This window comes from Gekko japonicus, unplaced genomic scaffold (assembly GCF_001447785.1).
Source record: "Gekko japonicus isolate JY-2015 unplaced genomic scaffold, Gekko_japonicus_V1.1 scaffold351, whole genome shotgun sequence".
In the NCBI taxonomy this organism is placed as follows: Eukaryota; Metazoa; Chordata; class Lepidosauria; order Squamata; family Gekkonidae; genus Gekko; species Gekko japonicus.
In genome coordinates, this window is record NW_015172561.1 from 1,085,745 (window position 1) to 1,101,921 (window position 16,177).

Consider the following 16,177-nt stretch of genomic DNA (forward strand, 5'->3'; position numbering starts at 1 on the left):
TAGCAGGCCCTAAGCCGGGGCTGGAGTGGGGGGGGGAGGAAGGTCAAGGGGACGGCACAACCCGTCACTGCCTTCCACATGCTGTATTGTTTCCCTCGGAAGGGAGAGGATGCCAAGAACAGAACAAACAGGCTGCACAACAGAGCGGGGAGAGAAATGTTTTCGGCTGTAGTGAAAGCAAAACCGTCTCCACGGCAGCCGGGCCCCGTGCAGCTAGCAACCGGGGCAGGACTGAGCCAGCCCTCCCCTCGCCCCGCACCAGCAGCAGCATCCCTCGGTCTCAGAGGTACCACCGGCGAGCCTCTCCCGGAAGGGAGGCAGGCCAGGGGGCACTCCCCGGAGCAAGAGTCTCCCTTGGGTCTCGCCTCTCTTCCCAGCTTGGCTCCCTGACCCTCCGGTGAACCCGCCTCCGCAGAGCAACTCTGCACAGCCAGAGGCCATTGCCTGCTGGTGAACCCAGGCTGCAGATATCCTGGGAGAGGGAAACTGGCGTGAGAGGCAGCATGGCGTAGTGGTCAGAGTGTCAGACTAGGAGCTGGGAGACCCAGGTGCGAATCCCCACTCTGCCATGGAAGCTCGCTGGGTGACCTTGGGCCAGTTAGTGTCTCTTAGCCTGACCTACCTACCTTACAGGGTTGTTGTCAAGATAAAATAAGGGAGAGGAGAATGAAGTGAGTTGGTTTGGGTCCCCATTGGAGAGAAAGGCGGGGTATAAATGAAGTAGACAAATAATAAAATATACAAATAAGCCCAGGCTCCATAGCCTGACTGCAAGAAAAATTAGAATTACATATATTTAGCTTTGCATTGATTTTTGCATGCCCCGTCATTTGAGATTTCCAGCTGTTTGGAGCTAAGAAGAAGGGGTAACATGCCCAGAAAGTGGGGTCACCAGCCAGAGGGGGCATTTTAGCCCTGCGAAAACAAGGCATTAAAGCCTCATGCTTTAGTACTGCTCAGATCTAGTTTCCGAGCCCACAATTAGCCCTTGTTTATTTCCAAATATATTTATACAATCACAGGACTTGCTTTTTGATACAAATGTCCTGGGAACGTCCAGTCCTCAAGTTCTGCACTCCACACACTTGTGCAACAAATCCACAAAGAGGCAGAACTTCTTAGCGATGGCCATAGTACACCCACGCTGGATGGCAGACACATCGAGGCGCTGAATACAAGGCAAGCTTACCTGCGACTGGAAGCAGCCGTGGAAATTCATTCTTAACTTTGACTATTGTCATTCAGGAAGGGAAGGGGGCATGATATAGCCCAATCTCACCAGGTCTCAGAAGCAAGGAAGAGTTAGTACTTGGAAGAGAGACCACCAAGGAAGACTCTGTAGAGGAAGGCAACGGCAAGCCCCCTCTGCTTCTCACTTGCCTGGAAAGCCCCTGGCTCGGGTCACCATAAGTCCGCTGTGACTTGATAGCCCTGGTAAATGCCAGGAAGCAGCAAATGTAGGTTGAAATCAACTGTCCTTCTATAGCTACCAAGAGGAGCCCCCCCAGCAGGCATTAACGGAGCAAGTTAAGGAAGATGATTGCTTATAAGTATAAATTCAGGGAAGATCTGCAACTCAACTACAATGGCTGCATAACCAAGAGGCCCAGAATACCCCCACCCACCCCAGTGGGTGTCCCAAATTTGCATTTACTGCATCCATCTGTCCAGTTTTTCCTTTGGTCTTTCCCCCCAATGTGGCCTACATGATTCTGCTTCCGTTTTATCCTCAAAACGACCCTGCACGGTAGGTTAGGCTGAGAGGGAGGAGTGACTGGCAATGGTCATTCATGGCTAAGGTGGGATTTGAACCTGAGCGCGCCCCCCCCCCCTTGTACATTCTACTGACTGTTGCCAGCTGGGCAGCCAAGCCAAGCCCCCTTTCAAGGAGGAAGCTTCTACCTCTGTCCTTGGCTGACATACAGCCTTTCAGGCAGAGCTTGCCGGTTTTCACTGCCCTGCAAACCATTCAGCTAATTGGGTTTCCCGTCAGTGTCTTGGGCTTGGAGCCAGCCTGCACCACTTGGATCAATACATCAATCGGCAAAGCGGGCTGGAGGCAGCCGGATATTGTTCTCTGCTCAAGAACAAAATGGGGATGATCTAATCATCTGCAGGCACGCATGTGCGCATCTGTGCCCTGTTCTCTGTGGCCAGACATGGTATGCTCCAATCACACACACCCCCAGTTGCTCAAAATTTAACCTCACCCATGCATGGGGCATGGCATGATGGGATACACTAGTACTGCGCCTGTCTGTTCACCCCCCAGTGCAAACAGTTTTAACACTGGAACACCACAACTTTGTTTCCCTGTCTGTGGGAAGGACCACTGTTAGCATTGTGATGGATTAATTCCCTCTCTAATCCCTGGAGCCCTTTTGCTTGGCTGGAGGCATCCAAGAGGACTGTTTTTAATTATTCGGTGGTGAGGGAAGGACACCCTGCACATGCTCAGAAGCACTTTGGTGACCTAAAATGGGTTCAACAGAAGTGCCAGATGATCTCAGTTAGCTTGCGGCACAAATCGTGACAACCTTGCTGTGATCAGAGGAAAGAGGTGCGCACAATCCACTGCGGGAGGGTGAGGATCATGTAACACACCTACTGTAATACCTGTTGCTACAAAATATACAGTGCTGCCTAGTTGGGGGCTTATGCAATATATATACCTGGTAACCGCAGCAACGCTACATGCTACAAGATACATACTTCAGGAAGATGCTTTTCTGAAGGGAACAGGACAATAGTCGATGCTATGATGTATGGTATAGCCGTATATCTAGTTCTCTACATGGCCCCATTTGTGGATACTTAAATCTAGAGACAGGGCCCATGGGCAGACAAGCCAGATCTTCCCAGAGAGAAAAGCCCCAGAAAACTCTGCAATCTACAACATATACAAAGAAGGGTTTAAAAAACCCCAAAAGGATAAAAACAGCACCCATAGCTTTAAGAAGCAGATGTCATCAGTGGTCGTTGCCAGGCAACCACAGCAGTATTCAAGCCTTAGTTTCCATCAGGAAAAGGAAAGGGGGAGGGAGGGGGCCCTTTCCATGGCTGCTTTAGCCTTTGAGAGAGGACTCATTGGGGCTAGACCCAGCAGCAACCACTGGGCTGATTGCATGACTCACCCAGACCTAGCTGCTTGCCACAACAGCAGCCACCACAGAAACACCAGTGTTGTATGGTGATTAGAGCTGCAGACTCTGGGAGACCTAGGTTCGAATCCCCACTCCCCCATAGAAGCCAACTGGGTGACCATGGGCCAGTCACACTCTCAGCCTGACCTACCTCAAAGAGTTGTTGTGAAGATGAAATGGAGGACAGAAGAACAATGTGAGCCACTTTATTGGTGAGAAAGGCAGGGTATAAATGAATTAAATAATACATATTGCTGAAGATAAAAGGTTGGCGGGGAAGGGGGAAAAGGAAGCAGGGAAAGGTGAAGATATGAGGGTTGCTGGGAAGAAGGAAAGAAGTTTTGTGGGGAAGGGGATAAAGGGGGAAATGAGGTGCCTCTGCTGTTTCCCGTAGCATAACTGCGCCCAACCCAGCAGCCAGCACCACACAACTGAACCATAGTTTTTCTGGGTAGAGGGTGCCGGTGGTGGTGGGGGGGAGAGAAGGTTGAAGACAGGGTAAGGTAAGATAAAGGTGGGTGTGAAGGAGAGGAGGAAGCAGGAAAAAAGGAGTTGCTTTCATGGGAGATGAAATGGAGGACAGAAGAACAATGTGAGCCACTTTATTGGTGAGAAAGGCAGGGTATAAATGAATTAAATAATACATATTGCTGAAGATAAAAGGTTGGCGGGGAAGGGGGAAAAGGAAGCAGGGAAAGGTGAAGATATGAGGGTTGCTGGGAAGAAGGAAAGAAGTTGTGTGGGGAAGGGGATAAAGGGGGAAATGAGGTGCCCCTGCTGTTTCCCGTAGTATGACTGCGCCCAACCCAGCAGCCATCACCACACAACTGAACCATAGTTTCTCTGGGTAGAGGGTGCCGGTGGTGGGGGGGGGGGGAGAAGGTTGAAGACAGGGTAAGGTAAGATAAAGGTGGGTGTGAAGGAGAGGAGGAAGCAGGAAAAAAGGAGTTGCTTTCATAGGCTTTCAGAGAAAAGAAACAGTGGGAATGGGAAAACATAGTATGTATTATCTTCTTTTGTAGTATTTTTTTTCCACATTGTCATGTGTCTGATCCTTTTTTACGCCATTTCTAATTTTTGTAGTTCCAGTTCTATTTCATTTTGCATATTCAATCTCTCAGACTATCTGACTGCATTGTTTTACACCATGCAATCTGCCTTGAGTCTCAGTGAGAAAGGTGGACAATAAAATATAAATTCGGGTGGGGTAGCCGTGTTGGTCGGAAGCAGCAGAACAAAGTTTGAATCCAGCGGCACCTTTAAGGCCAACAAAGATTTATTCAAGGTGTGAGCTTTCATGTGTATGCACACTTCTTCAGAGACAATGGCTATAATGTTGACATCTTTATTTCCTTCACTCTGTTACCCCCCCCCCCAAAAAAAAACCCCCCCCCCCGGAATTAAACCCAAACAAATTGTAACCATATAAACTAAGCTTGTTATTCCTGCCTGGTCCTTGCATCAGTTAAACGTCTTAATTATTTGTTGTTGCTGTTGTTCAGTCGCACAGTCGAGTCTGACTCTTCGCGACCCCATGGACAACATCTCGCCAGGCCCTCCTGTTTTCCGCCGTCCTCTGAAGTTCATTATGCTGCATGGTAATTTACTGCTCACCCTCTACCTATACGTATGGACTGGTAACTTCCATTTCATTGTATGATCCGAAGAAGCATGTGTGCACACGAAAGCTTATATCTTGAATAAAAACTTTGTTGGTCTTAAAGGTGCCCCTGGACTCAAATTTTGTTCTATAAAATATAAAACGAGCCCTGGTTAGTATTGGGATGGGAAGCCACCAAGGAAGTCTAGGGTCGCTACACAGAGACAGGCAATGGCAAACTACCTCTGTTTCTCTCTTGCCCTAAAAACCCTACAAAGGTCACCAAAAGCTGGCTGTGACATGAAGGCACTTTACGCACAGGCATGCCTCATCTAATGTTTTAAACTAGGTTCACGGCCATGATCGGAGCAGAGGCTTGGCGGTCCCTATAGAGGAAGGTCCCTCTGACTTGGCCAGGCAGGAGGAGTCGCCAGAGCTCCTCGCCATTCCTCTGTAGGAAGAGGGTGTCCCGCTCCTATAACTTTTTGGCAGAGTAGAAGATCATCTTCTCGGGCCATTAAAGGAACACGGGGCTGAATCACAGGAGCAGGCTTCTGTCCGTGACCCTGAAGAGCTCCTTCCGGTGCCACCCTCGCATCAAAAGAAGTGTAACCTTCAGGGAAGGGGCCACAGCACAGCTCTGTTGTGGGCAGGGGTCATTTCCTGCGGGAGCGCACAGGAGCGGAGCTCCGGCAGTAAGGAGCCCAGGGGGCGGGCACATGCAACAAGCCCCACCCCCTGCTCCCAGCAGCCCTCAGTTGGGCCACGAGGAGCAAGAAGCAGCCAGGTAAGTTGCAGAGCCCCCCCCCCGGCCTGTCTTCAGGTACAAGCTCTCCCTCCTCTGTGAGGGCAGATCTGCACTCTCCCCTCCCCCCCAATAGCTAGCAATCCAAAACAGTCCAGTGGAGCCTGAGTGGTGGGTGTTGCCTTCTGACACACTTCCGGTAATGTCAGGGTGTGTGGCATATGCAAATAAGTTATGCTAATGAGCTCCTGCACCTCTTTTTCTACGAAATGACCCCTGGTTGTGGGACACCCGCCTTGCATACAGAAGGTCCCCAGTTCAGTCCCCGGCATCTCCAGTTAAAAGGGTCTTGGGCAGTGTTCCCTCTAAGCTGAGTTAGTGTGAGCCAGCTCACAGATTTTTAGCCTCCGGCTCACACCTTTTTGTCTCAGCTCAGGAAGGAGGGCTCCAGAGCAAACTAATTTATGCAGTAGCCAAATTGCTAGCTCACAACCTTAATGCCAGCAGCTCATAAAGTAGAATTTTTGCTCACGAGACTCCACAGCTTAGAGGGAGCATTGGTCTTGGGTATCATCAGGTGCTGTGAAAGACCTTCCCCTGCCGGAGTGTCGCTGTCAGTTGGACGAGGCAACACTTGCACTAGAAGGACAACAGTCCAATTTGGTATAAGGCAGTTCCTTATATGATCCTCCCCTCAGTTACGAGTAATCGACATTCTGGCGTTGGCAGCACTACCCAGGATAGAAACTTTATTGTGGAAATTCCATGTAGCACCATATGGAACCTGGACGACTATTAAATGAGGCTGGACTGAGAGATCAGGCAAGCACTGCAGGGCAAAACAACCACGTGACGTCTTCGTAACATGTTTCGGCCACTCAAACATCTGAACAGAGGAATATTTGGTGTGCCACACAAATTAGTTTCTGGCCAGATTTGGGGTGGACTCGGGAGTTGTAGGAGGTGCAAGTCATGAGGGGAGGGATCTTTCAGGCAACATTTCTCAATTTGTGATCTCTCGGTGTGTTTTTTCCCCCCTTGAGTGCTTCCAAATGGCCATATATGTCAGACAACTGGATTCCACACGCATGTTCATCAGGGGGCAGTCGAATGTGACGAACTGCCTCCGTGCCAGGATCCATCCCTTCTTTTGCCCTAATTCCTCACAGAAATCCAGCACCCCTCCGGCACCTATAGGTATGCAAATGGATGGTGGTGGTTTGGAAAGACCCACACACTGATCAGTCTTCCAGAGCCAGCAAGGAACTACCGGGAATAGCTGCCGATTTGGGCCTTCTGCCATATCCGCATTGGACAAAGTGGACTGTGAAGGAAGACACACACACACACCCCCGTGGGTCACTCACAGACAAGATGAGGGACACCACAGGCATCGCCGAAGAAATGAGCTGATGCAAGCCCCACGGCAGGCACCCCACAGGCCCACTGGGGCAGCTGCAGGATTCCTCCTGGCAGCTGAGCACAGCAGGGGGAAGGAAATGAGACACTCGTTTGGCTGGCGGAGAGCAACTGCAGGCTCCGATCAAGAAACGAGCCCGGGGCCAGGAGGGAGACCTGGCTAGCTGCACAGCCCCCCATTTCCAGCCGGACCTGGCTTCCCCTGGCACAGCTCCCGTTACGGGATTCAAGCTGGCTTTCATTTACCCGAACGCCGTGTGGAAACTCCTCTCCCCTGAGGGAGTCTCCTAAGGCCAAGGAGCCTAGTTCCTCATCTTTATTCCGCAGGACTAAGTCTGCCCCCGGTTTTCCCTAAAGCAACATAGGCACTGTTACTTCCCAAAGTGGGAAAGGGCCCAGTGCTCAGGGCTGCTGCCTCCAAAGGCAAACAGCAGAAACTTGGGGTGGAGCAGGGAAGCCCTCTATCCAGGAAGGTTGATAGGAAGCCCTCTCAGTTGTGGACTTGCTGTGGAAATGCCATGCCGAACGTGCAGAAAGTGGATCCCAGACGCAGACATGCTGAGCCGACCACACCCGACGCAGTCAGTGTCTGGGCAGTGATAATAACAGGTGTTTCACGCCAGGCCCAGAAGGGGCCACTTACCTCTGCCCGAAATCTATTACAGCTGCTGATACCACAAACAGAAACACACTGGGGTTGTGGCTGTCAAGTTCAGCGATAAAACTGGTGAAGTCAGCTAGCTCCCCAGGAAAGGGTGAGGGTTCCGCCTCACAGCTGTTTAGATTCTGCCCTCTAGTGTCCATTAGGAGATTTGCAAGAAATGAAATTTTATACCCGCTCCTTGGACAGCAGATGGTTCCTAGGTACTAAAACACACAGGACACCTGGCTGGGCACTCAGGGTGGCTAAGGACGTCAGATTAACCCAACTGGTCAACCCCCTGCTTCAAAACTTAACTAGTACTGGATGGTTTGGGACAGCAGCGTTGAGATTACTCCCCTCCTAGTCAGTGTTCCCTCTAAGCTGAGTTAGTGTGAGCTGGCTCACAGTTTTCTAGCCTCCGGTTCACACATTTTTGTCTTAGCTCAGGGAGGATGGCTCCGGAGTAAACTAATTTATGCAACAGCCAAATTGCTCGCTCACAACTTCAATGCCAGTAGCTCACAAAGTGGAATTTTTGCTCACAAGACTCCACATCTTAGAGGGAGCATTGCTCCTAGTTATTTCTAGATTTTGGCAGACTTGAGATTCTGGGCAAGGCCTAGAAACTGGATGGCATCCTGAGCTTTGTGATTTATGGCAGGTCACCTCAGATACACTGAATGTAAGAGGCTACTTTATACAGAGTCACACTGTTGTGTTTGTCTCAGTCAACATTGTCTACACAGACATTGGCCAAGGGTCTTCAGGATATCAAGCGAAAGACCGGCCCAGCTCCACCACTAGAGAGCCCTTTAATTAGAAAATGCCTGGTGAACCTGGAGCCTTTTGATGTGCAAAGCAGTGTAGCAACACCCTTTGAGCTACGGTCCCCTGGCTCTTAACTGGTGCAATTTTACACATGCCGATAACATCTTGGGAACTGTTCCCAATGAAAGATTTAACAAGCTGAAAGCAGCAACGGTTTAGAGAAGGATTCGAGAACACCACCTGCCCCTGCAGAGGTGTCGCACTCAAACTCTAACAAGGGGCACTTTCGCACATGCTAAATAATGCAGTTTCGATCCACTTCAGTGGCCGTTTCCAAGTGGGTTTTGCCGTTTCACGCAGTAAAATCCAGTTACAAATAATGCTCCCCCTAGTTTTTTCCCCTACTGAGCAATTCACATTCTGAGCAGAATATCACTGCTGTAATCTTAAAACGGGCAATGGGCCGTGCAAGACCCTGTGCCGGTCCAGACTGGGGCAGAGCAGGGCTTCCTGTGTTAATGAGCGGCCACTCACGCGCACAGCTTAGCGGGAACACTGGTTGCAAAGTGCATGGAACGTGGATGGAGAGTGAGTGCATGTGAAAGTGGCAAGATAAGTTGGGCTTCCAGAAAGACCAAACCCTCCCCCCACTCTTTACCCACATAAGAGGCAGAGACAGAAAAAGAAGATGGGGAAAGATTTAGCAAAGAGGATAGAAAAAAATACTCATTGTGCCCACAGCTGTCCAGGGAGCCTCACAGGCGTCAAGGGTTTGAGAATACTGTTGCACAGAGAATGGGAAAGCAGTCAGGAAAGGCTGCGAACTTTCCACACCGGAGGGAAACGGACCTTATTTGCAACCCCGAATCCAGTATTAGCACAAGATGTTCCTCTTCTCGGGACCTCCGTTAGCGCCAATCTATCATGCGCACAAGGAGCCTCATGCTACCGAGAGAACATGCGAAAGGGAAGATGCCCAAAGCGACTGGCCCTGACCTTTGAGAACCGAGGTGGAAGTTCTGCTGCCGGGCCGGCTTTTAACAACAAACCTGCATTGCAAGGAGGAAATGAGCCACGGTGGAGGAGAGAATGCTTGCAGGAGAGCAATGCGCTTTGCACCTTCCCCTTGCGGATAAGCGGGGAGACAGACAAATGGAGAAAGGTTCTGAGAACAGGGTGAAAGGGATGGAGAATTGGCACTTTTTCCAAACACCACCCCCCCTCCAGACACACACACACCCACCAAGGATGTGATGCAGCTGCTTCTGGCACCCCAGGGGAATGGATCAGGTTACGCACAGGATGCCATTTTGCTTCTGGGAAGGTCTGGCAGAGATAAGAGTCGAAGCACCGACAAGACTCAGCCCAAAAACATTATTTCTCCACTTCTTTGATACACAGCACTTGAGGGAAGACTCATGCCCCGGGGCAGCTATTGACCCAAAGGCGTTTGTGTCTCTGCTGCGGGAGCCAGAAAAGTAACAGAACGCACACACCCCAGCCTGCAATAAGAGGGCAGGCACGGAGGAGTCAAGGCCTGCAAGCAAGATAGATCACTCGTTTTTAAATCCTCGGACACAAATATATTTGGGAGAGTGAGCACCTTATACCCCCCCCTTGCTTTTCCCCTTGGATGTTGGGGGAGGGGGGGGCTATGCTGCAGTTGTACTGGTGCTTGTGTCCCATACGTGGAAGTCCTGGTCGTCCACGTGCCGTTTGCTGGAGCATTTTCTGTGAGGGGGTTCAGAGGATTCACCAGACCAGGAGGAGTTGGGGACGGGCAGCTCCCCGCTGCTCGTGCTCACAAACACGGTGGGGACCTGAAAGGACAGTTCCAGCTCCTCGTCCTCCGGTGGCGGTGCAGATGGCGGCCAGTTCCTCCTCTTGGCTTTGCACCCAGAGTTCTGGCGCTCCTCTCCTCCCCCTTGGGAAGGGGCTCCGGGGACCGGGAGGTGCCGAGCGCCACTCAGGTGGCTCTTGGAAGCTCCGTTAGGGGCACTGCTTCCCAGGCGGGTCTGGGCCACGGGGATCTCGTCCATGGATTCGGCCGACTCGGAATGGTAATCGGCTGGAGGGCCTGCCGCCTGGACCGGACCGCTGCTGCCTGGGGGCGTGGCTACTTGGGGAGGGAGAGCTGGGATGGGGAGGCGAAGGCTGGAGGCTGAGGAGGCTGAGGAGGTGGCGGCCGTGGCTGTCAGTTCTGCCAATGAAAAAGGAGGAAGGAGGCGTCAGAGCCTACAGAATCACTGAATCATAGAGTTGGAAGGTACCTCCAGGGTCATCTAGTCCAACCCCCCTGCACAATGCCGAAAGATGCCCAAGAGCAGAAGGAATGGAGCTTTCTCCGAAGCATCTGGAATGCAAAATTACTATAAATAGGATGGTTTGCAGAAAGAAAGGAGCTGGAGCCAGGAGCGCTTTTCAGCCAAATCTAGAAGACGCCTTTTGGTCAGCTGATGGTCACGCCCGCCTACAAGGACCTGTATCCTTTCCGCATGCCCCACATCAGAGACTGCACAGTCTTGCAGGCGACTGGAAGGGAGTGGCTCCCCCTGTACCCCTCTGGCCTGGAAAGGAACCCTGTGGCCCTCCAGTCTGCCAGAGAGCTGGAACTTGGAATGTCTCCTCCCCCTCCCCACCTTACCTTGCTGTAAAACTGGAAGAGAAGACCAGGGGGCGACCATCGCCTTGGACCTTTCCTCTGCCAGAGAAGAGGGCTCCTTGTGCCTCTTCCTCTTCTTCCTCTTCTTCTTCTGAAATCACACAGCCAGACAAAGCAGCGCCAAGTTAGGTAGTGCAACAACAGTCGGTCGTCACTTCCTTTCATTTTAAGAAGAGACGGAGAGGACACTGGATATCACCTTAGGGGAGCAGTCCTCACAGTGAGATCTGCAGACCCGCAGGTGTTTTCAAGGGAACTCCAAGGGGCCTGCAAGTCCTATCTGACCACCTGGATGGAATGGAGGCCAGCCAACTTTCTCTGGACAGATGGGGAGGGCGGAGCCCGTCGGCTTCAGGGCACTGTCTGCTGTGGGAGACAGCAGCGACGCTTGGACAAAAGCACCTGGGATGGCGGATCAGGAGTTCTCCCGCCTCCCATGAGAATCTCTGTGGGATGTGCACAGCTTGCTGCAAACACTTTCAACAAGTCTCCCGGATGACATCAGGGCCCTGCGGGGCGATTTTCAACAAGACTCCCGGATGACATCAGGGCCCTACGGAGCTTGTTACAATTCCACAGGGCCTGCAAGATGCAGCTCTTCCACCAGGCATCTGACCACACTGGCCACATTTAACCTCTGGTACATCTGGTACAACTGGTGTACCTCGTCATAACATCTAAGCCTTCCCTGGGACTTTGCATCATCCTTGTTGCACTGACTGACTCCTGTTACAAAATATCGGATGTGGCAATATCGGAACACGTTTGCCACGGCATAGGAAAACTTGAATGGATAGCACTTTGGTTTTACATTGGTTTTAAAATGTTCTAAAACTCTGTTTTAAAATTTTACGTAAGCCACCCTGAGCCTGCTTTGGCGGGGAGGGTGGGGTATGAATCCAATAAATAAATAAGACTGTGAGGTGTCCGAGGAGGACACACCCTGCCTTCCACCCGGCCAGACGAGAAGCGGTGGCAGAGAGGAGAAAGGAGGAACCTGTGGCAGAGAAACCCCCCCCCCCAGGTCTGAAGCAAAGCAGCTGGCTGGCATGTAGGGGGAGGGAGGTCTGTAGCATTTTAAAAATCAACGTAGGGTCCCCCTCTGGCTGCTCAAGTTTGAGAACGGCGACTCTAAAGAGTGACAACAGATCAAACTGCAGCCGGGGATCACTCCATTTTCTAGAACAAAAAGAAAAAACAGACAATCTCTTCTCAGACTGACAAGAGATGATTGCCTTCTTAAAGGAGCAACAACGGCCACTCTCCAAAGCCTTGGAGCAACTCTGCCTGAAGGGCATCCGGAATCCCACTTGTTGGACAGCTGCCCGAAGCATTAACTCGGTCCTTCAGCCAATGGAAGCAACCAAGCAGAAGGATCGTTCACCACAGGTTAGATCTTAAAGGAGAGCGCACACGCATCTGACGAGTGCATCTGTCCGAGGGGGCGACTGCAGAGGAGACTAGAAGGGTCTTGTGGCTCCCACATTTCTACCATTCTACAGAATTTGTAAAATTCTGTAAAAAAAAGGGCTTTTTAAAACAGAAATAGGGCTGTAGTGGAACAGAATGGTCCAGGGGAGTGCATACATAAAAGGAATGGGATTGTAGTCTATGGCCCTGTTTATTGTATGCAGGGGTCATTTCATAGAAAAAGAGGCGCAGGAGCTCATTAGCATAACTTATTAGCATAAGTTATTTGCATATGCCATGCCCCCTGACGTCACCAGAGGTGTGTCAGAAGGCAACACCCACCGCTCAGGCTCCACTGGACTGTTTTGGATTGCTAACTATTGGGGGGGATGTGCAGATCTGTCCTCGCAGAGGAGGGAGAGCTTGTACCTGAATAAAACTTGGTCTTAAAGGTGCCACTGGACTGTTTTGGACCAGGGGGCTGGGGGGGGGGGCCCTGCAGCTTACCTGGCTGCTTCTTGCTCTGACTGAGGGCTGCTGGGAGCAGGGGGTGGGGCTTGTTGCATGTGCCCGGCCCCTGGGCTCTTTACTGCCGGAGCTCCGCTCCTGTGAGCTCCTGCAGGAAATGACCCCTGGTTTTGTTTAAAACTTTCTAGTTTTAAACTAACTAGAACAACTAACTGGTTGTTCACTTTGATTGTATTCTCTTATGATAGTTTTTGAAATGTTTCTGTGGTGTCCTTCTTATGTATTTTCATACTCTTACTGCATAGTCTTCTACTTATGGAATTCTATTATCTATATTTTTTATAATACGTCATGTATTAATGTGCTCTTATCCCACCTGCACTGCTTTCTAATTTTGTAATCCTACTCCTATTGCCCTGCTCATTGTATGTCTTACAACATTTTACTGCATTTTTAATGTCTTATAATCCACCTCGCGTTTCAGCAAGAAAGACAGGCTACAAATGAAGGAGATAAAGTAAGTTCATAAACCTATGGTCTGGTGGTGGGGTGCCGTAGCACTGGGTGTTCACACCTGAGGTCAGAATTCACAGCTGTGCCCTCACTCACCTGTGGCGGGATTCCGACTTGCGTCTCTGACGGTTCAGGGGACAGGATGAACTTAGAGTCTGAGCCATCGTTGCGCATGCAGAACTTTGGTAGGCTGGAAACGAAATTATCTCTGTTGGTTTTCTCACAGACTTTTAGACCCCGTGTGGCCAGGGATATCCCTCTCCCAACAGTATATCCCCAGCACATGTTCTGGTGCTTTCAGTAGGTGCTACTACTCAGCGGAATAAACTCAGTTTATGGAACTTCCCCTTACAGGAGGAGCTCAAACAAGAAATAATACATGCAAAAGAGGAGCAAAGCATAGAAGTCTAGATTAAGAGCCACATTGTGGGTTCTCAGTCCAAGAGGCCGTACCCTCTTCTCTGCAGAGAGTTTCTATTAACAAGGAAGCAGGATTTTGATCTGTTTTGTGGCCTGGCATGCAGGGGGAAAATAAGGAGCCGCTACCCCCATACTAAAGCCCATCAGTAAAGGTAAAGGTTTCCCTTGCTCGAAAGCCAGTCGAATGCGACTCTAGGGGGCAGTGCTCATCTCCAAGCCGAAAAGCCAGCGTTGTCCAAAGAGTTCTCCGTGGTCGTGTGGCCGGCATGACTAAACACCGAGTCACATGGGATGCTGTTACCTTCCCACTGAAGCGGTACCTATTTATCTACTTGCAATTTCTTGCTTTCGTACTGCCAGGCTGGCAGGAGCTGGGGCCTGTCCCGTCCCTCCCAGTGAGCAATCCCTTGCAAAAAGGGCCGGTGGTGGGCTACCCCGCGAGTGGAAGACAAACCCCCTCCAGGGAGTTCGGAACCCCTAGGGCAGCAAGGTGGGACCGGGCCTGCAGGCCAGAGCAGGACCATCCTACCACAGCTAGCAAAATCGAATTAAAATAGTTTTATCTTGCACCAATACCATTATCTCAATAAGGCTGCAGAACGATACCTTAATCCCTGTTTTCAAGTGGTTCTATGACAGATTATAAGGAAAGAATCTATGAACTACCTTCAGCAAACCGTTTTGCTCTCAGCTTCAGACACTTTCCCCTACCTACTGCAAGGATTACGATAACACTGGCCCACTTTGGCAGGGTGTTGTGAGGATTGCTCAGGGAGAGTGCAAACTGTTTAGAGAACTAAGCAGAAGTGTGCTACATACTAAGTGTCATAACCCATTTTTAAAAGGGGGGGGGAGTTATGAAGTCAATCAACCCTTTTACAGCAGTTATAGCTTGGAAGAACTGTTTGGATTTCTTTGGACCAAACAAAAAATGCCTTCGCGACAGTTCATATATACTGCACAGACAGGGAAACATCTCTTACGGTCCCATTCACACCATCAGCTAACACCTTTCAATTTGTCAGTCAAGAGAAAATCAGTGTGAAAAGAAAACAAGGAAGAGACATGTGGCACTCTAAAGGCTCACTAAAGTATCGAGGCATCAGCTTCTGTGACCCACGTTGGTAGATGCACAAAGTGTTACATTTAGAAGGGCAAAGTACACAGAGTTAAAATGAATGCTATAATTCCCAGAGCAACTTCATGCAGATATGTGCTTTTATATCCATGACAACAACCGGATGACGAAGCAAATTACATGAACACCATTTAGTTTGCTTTACTTACTCTTTCCCAGAGGCTAATCCTGAATCCTCCCTCGGAACTTCAGGGTTGGTATATCCAAGACTCCCTGCGTAAAACTGCATTTCCTAAAACATACAAAGAAATGCTCAGGGCGTCAGGGAGGCAACTGCCAAACCGGGAATATTTTCTCAGATTTTGTAACTGATCCTGTTTTCAGCATGGATATTCTCAACTTGTTCCCAAGTAAGGACTGGGCCAGGAAAGAGGAAACACAAGACCCTCACTTTCAAGAGCCTCTCCCACGGAGAACCTGATTTTCCAGAGCTATACATTTTGCCACTAGATGACAGACCTCGTTATTTGTACAGTGAAGCTGTTCACCTTGACGGTACAGTTGGACCACAAGTCCATGAAATAAACAGAGATTCAGATGTAAGCAGACTGGCCCATGTGAAAATGCTGAACAAACACCAGTCCCTTTATAGGGGACGGAAGACAAAACCACGAGCTTCACCTGGATGCGCCTCACTTGGGGAGGGCAGGATTCCAGCTGCTTGTCGGGCTCCTTCATCTCCCGGGGTGGGCGCTGCTGCACAATGTATTCATAGGTAGTCATTCGGTGCCAAACTAGGGAGGTAAGGAAGGGAGAGAGGTGAACTGGAAGAAGGGGGAAATCTGCCTGTGCAGAATACAGCTTGCTTTGGTGGAAGAACTCAATAACAACAGCAGTTCTCATACTGGGGTTAGGGGTTAACATATCTGCATTGCTAAATAATGAGGCAGATATGCTCATGTGAATGCTGCACGCAAATCCCCCCCCCACCCCCCCCCCCCCCATCCAGACACAATACTCTTTGGAGAGGGCCAACAGGTACAAACACCCAGCCGGACAACCCAAAATCTGAGCTCCAGAACTCTTTAGCTGTCTTGATTCAAAAGAAAAATAGTGGAAATCTGGTCCACACAAGTGGGGGCAGGGGGGCACAGAAGCACTGCCCCAGGGGTCTTTGGATTCCCGTATATGCCCCGTGGTTTCCTGTTCAGCAGATTCTATTGCATCAGGGAGCTGACGACCACAGAGCAGCCCCACTCCCTCACTCTGCCTATCCAGTGTCTCTTTCCCCCACTCCTGCCATACAAG

General features: G+C 50.4%; 1 protein-coding gene across 3 annotated transcripts in view; it reads right to left on the reverse strand.

The window, feature by feature from the left end:
- Positions 1-9,685: 9,685 nt before the first annotated feature.
- The window catches only part of ZDHHC1 (zinc finger, DHHC-type containing 1), a 21,737-nt gene continuing 15,245 nt past the window's right edge, over positions 9,686-16,177 (reverse strand). For all 3 annotated transcript variants that reach the window (XM_015421240.1, XM_015421238.1, XM_015421239.1), the window contains exons 8-12: positions 15,551-15,663; positions 15,079-15,161; positions 13,468-13,561; positions 10,963-11,071; positions 9,686-10,518 (exon numbers count right to left, since the gene is read on the reverse strand). In XM_015421240.1, the coding sequence (XP_015276726.1) occupies positions 9,971-10,518; positions 10,963-11,071; positions 13,468-13,561; positions 15,079-15,161; positions 15,551-15,663 (947 nt within the window). In that variant the 3' untranslated portion in view covers positions 9,686-9,970. The remainder of the gene's footprint in view (positions 10,519-10,962; positions 11,072-13,467; positions 13,562-15,078; positions 15,162-15,550; positions 15,664-16,177) is intronic.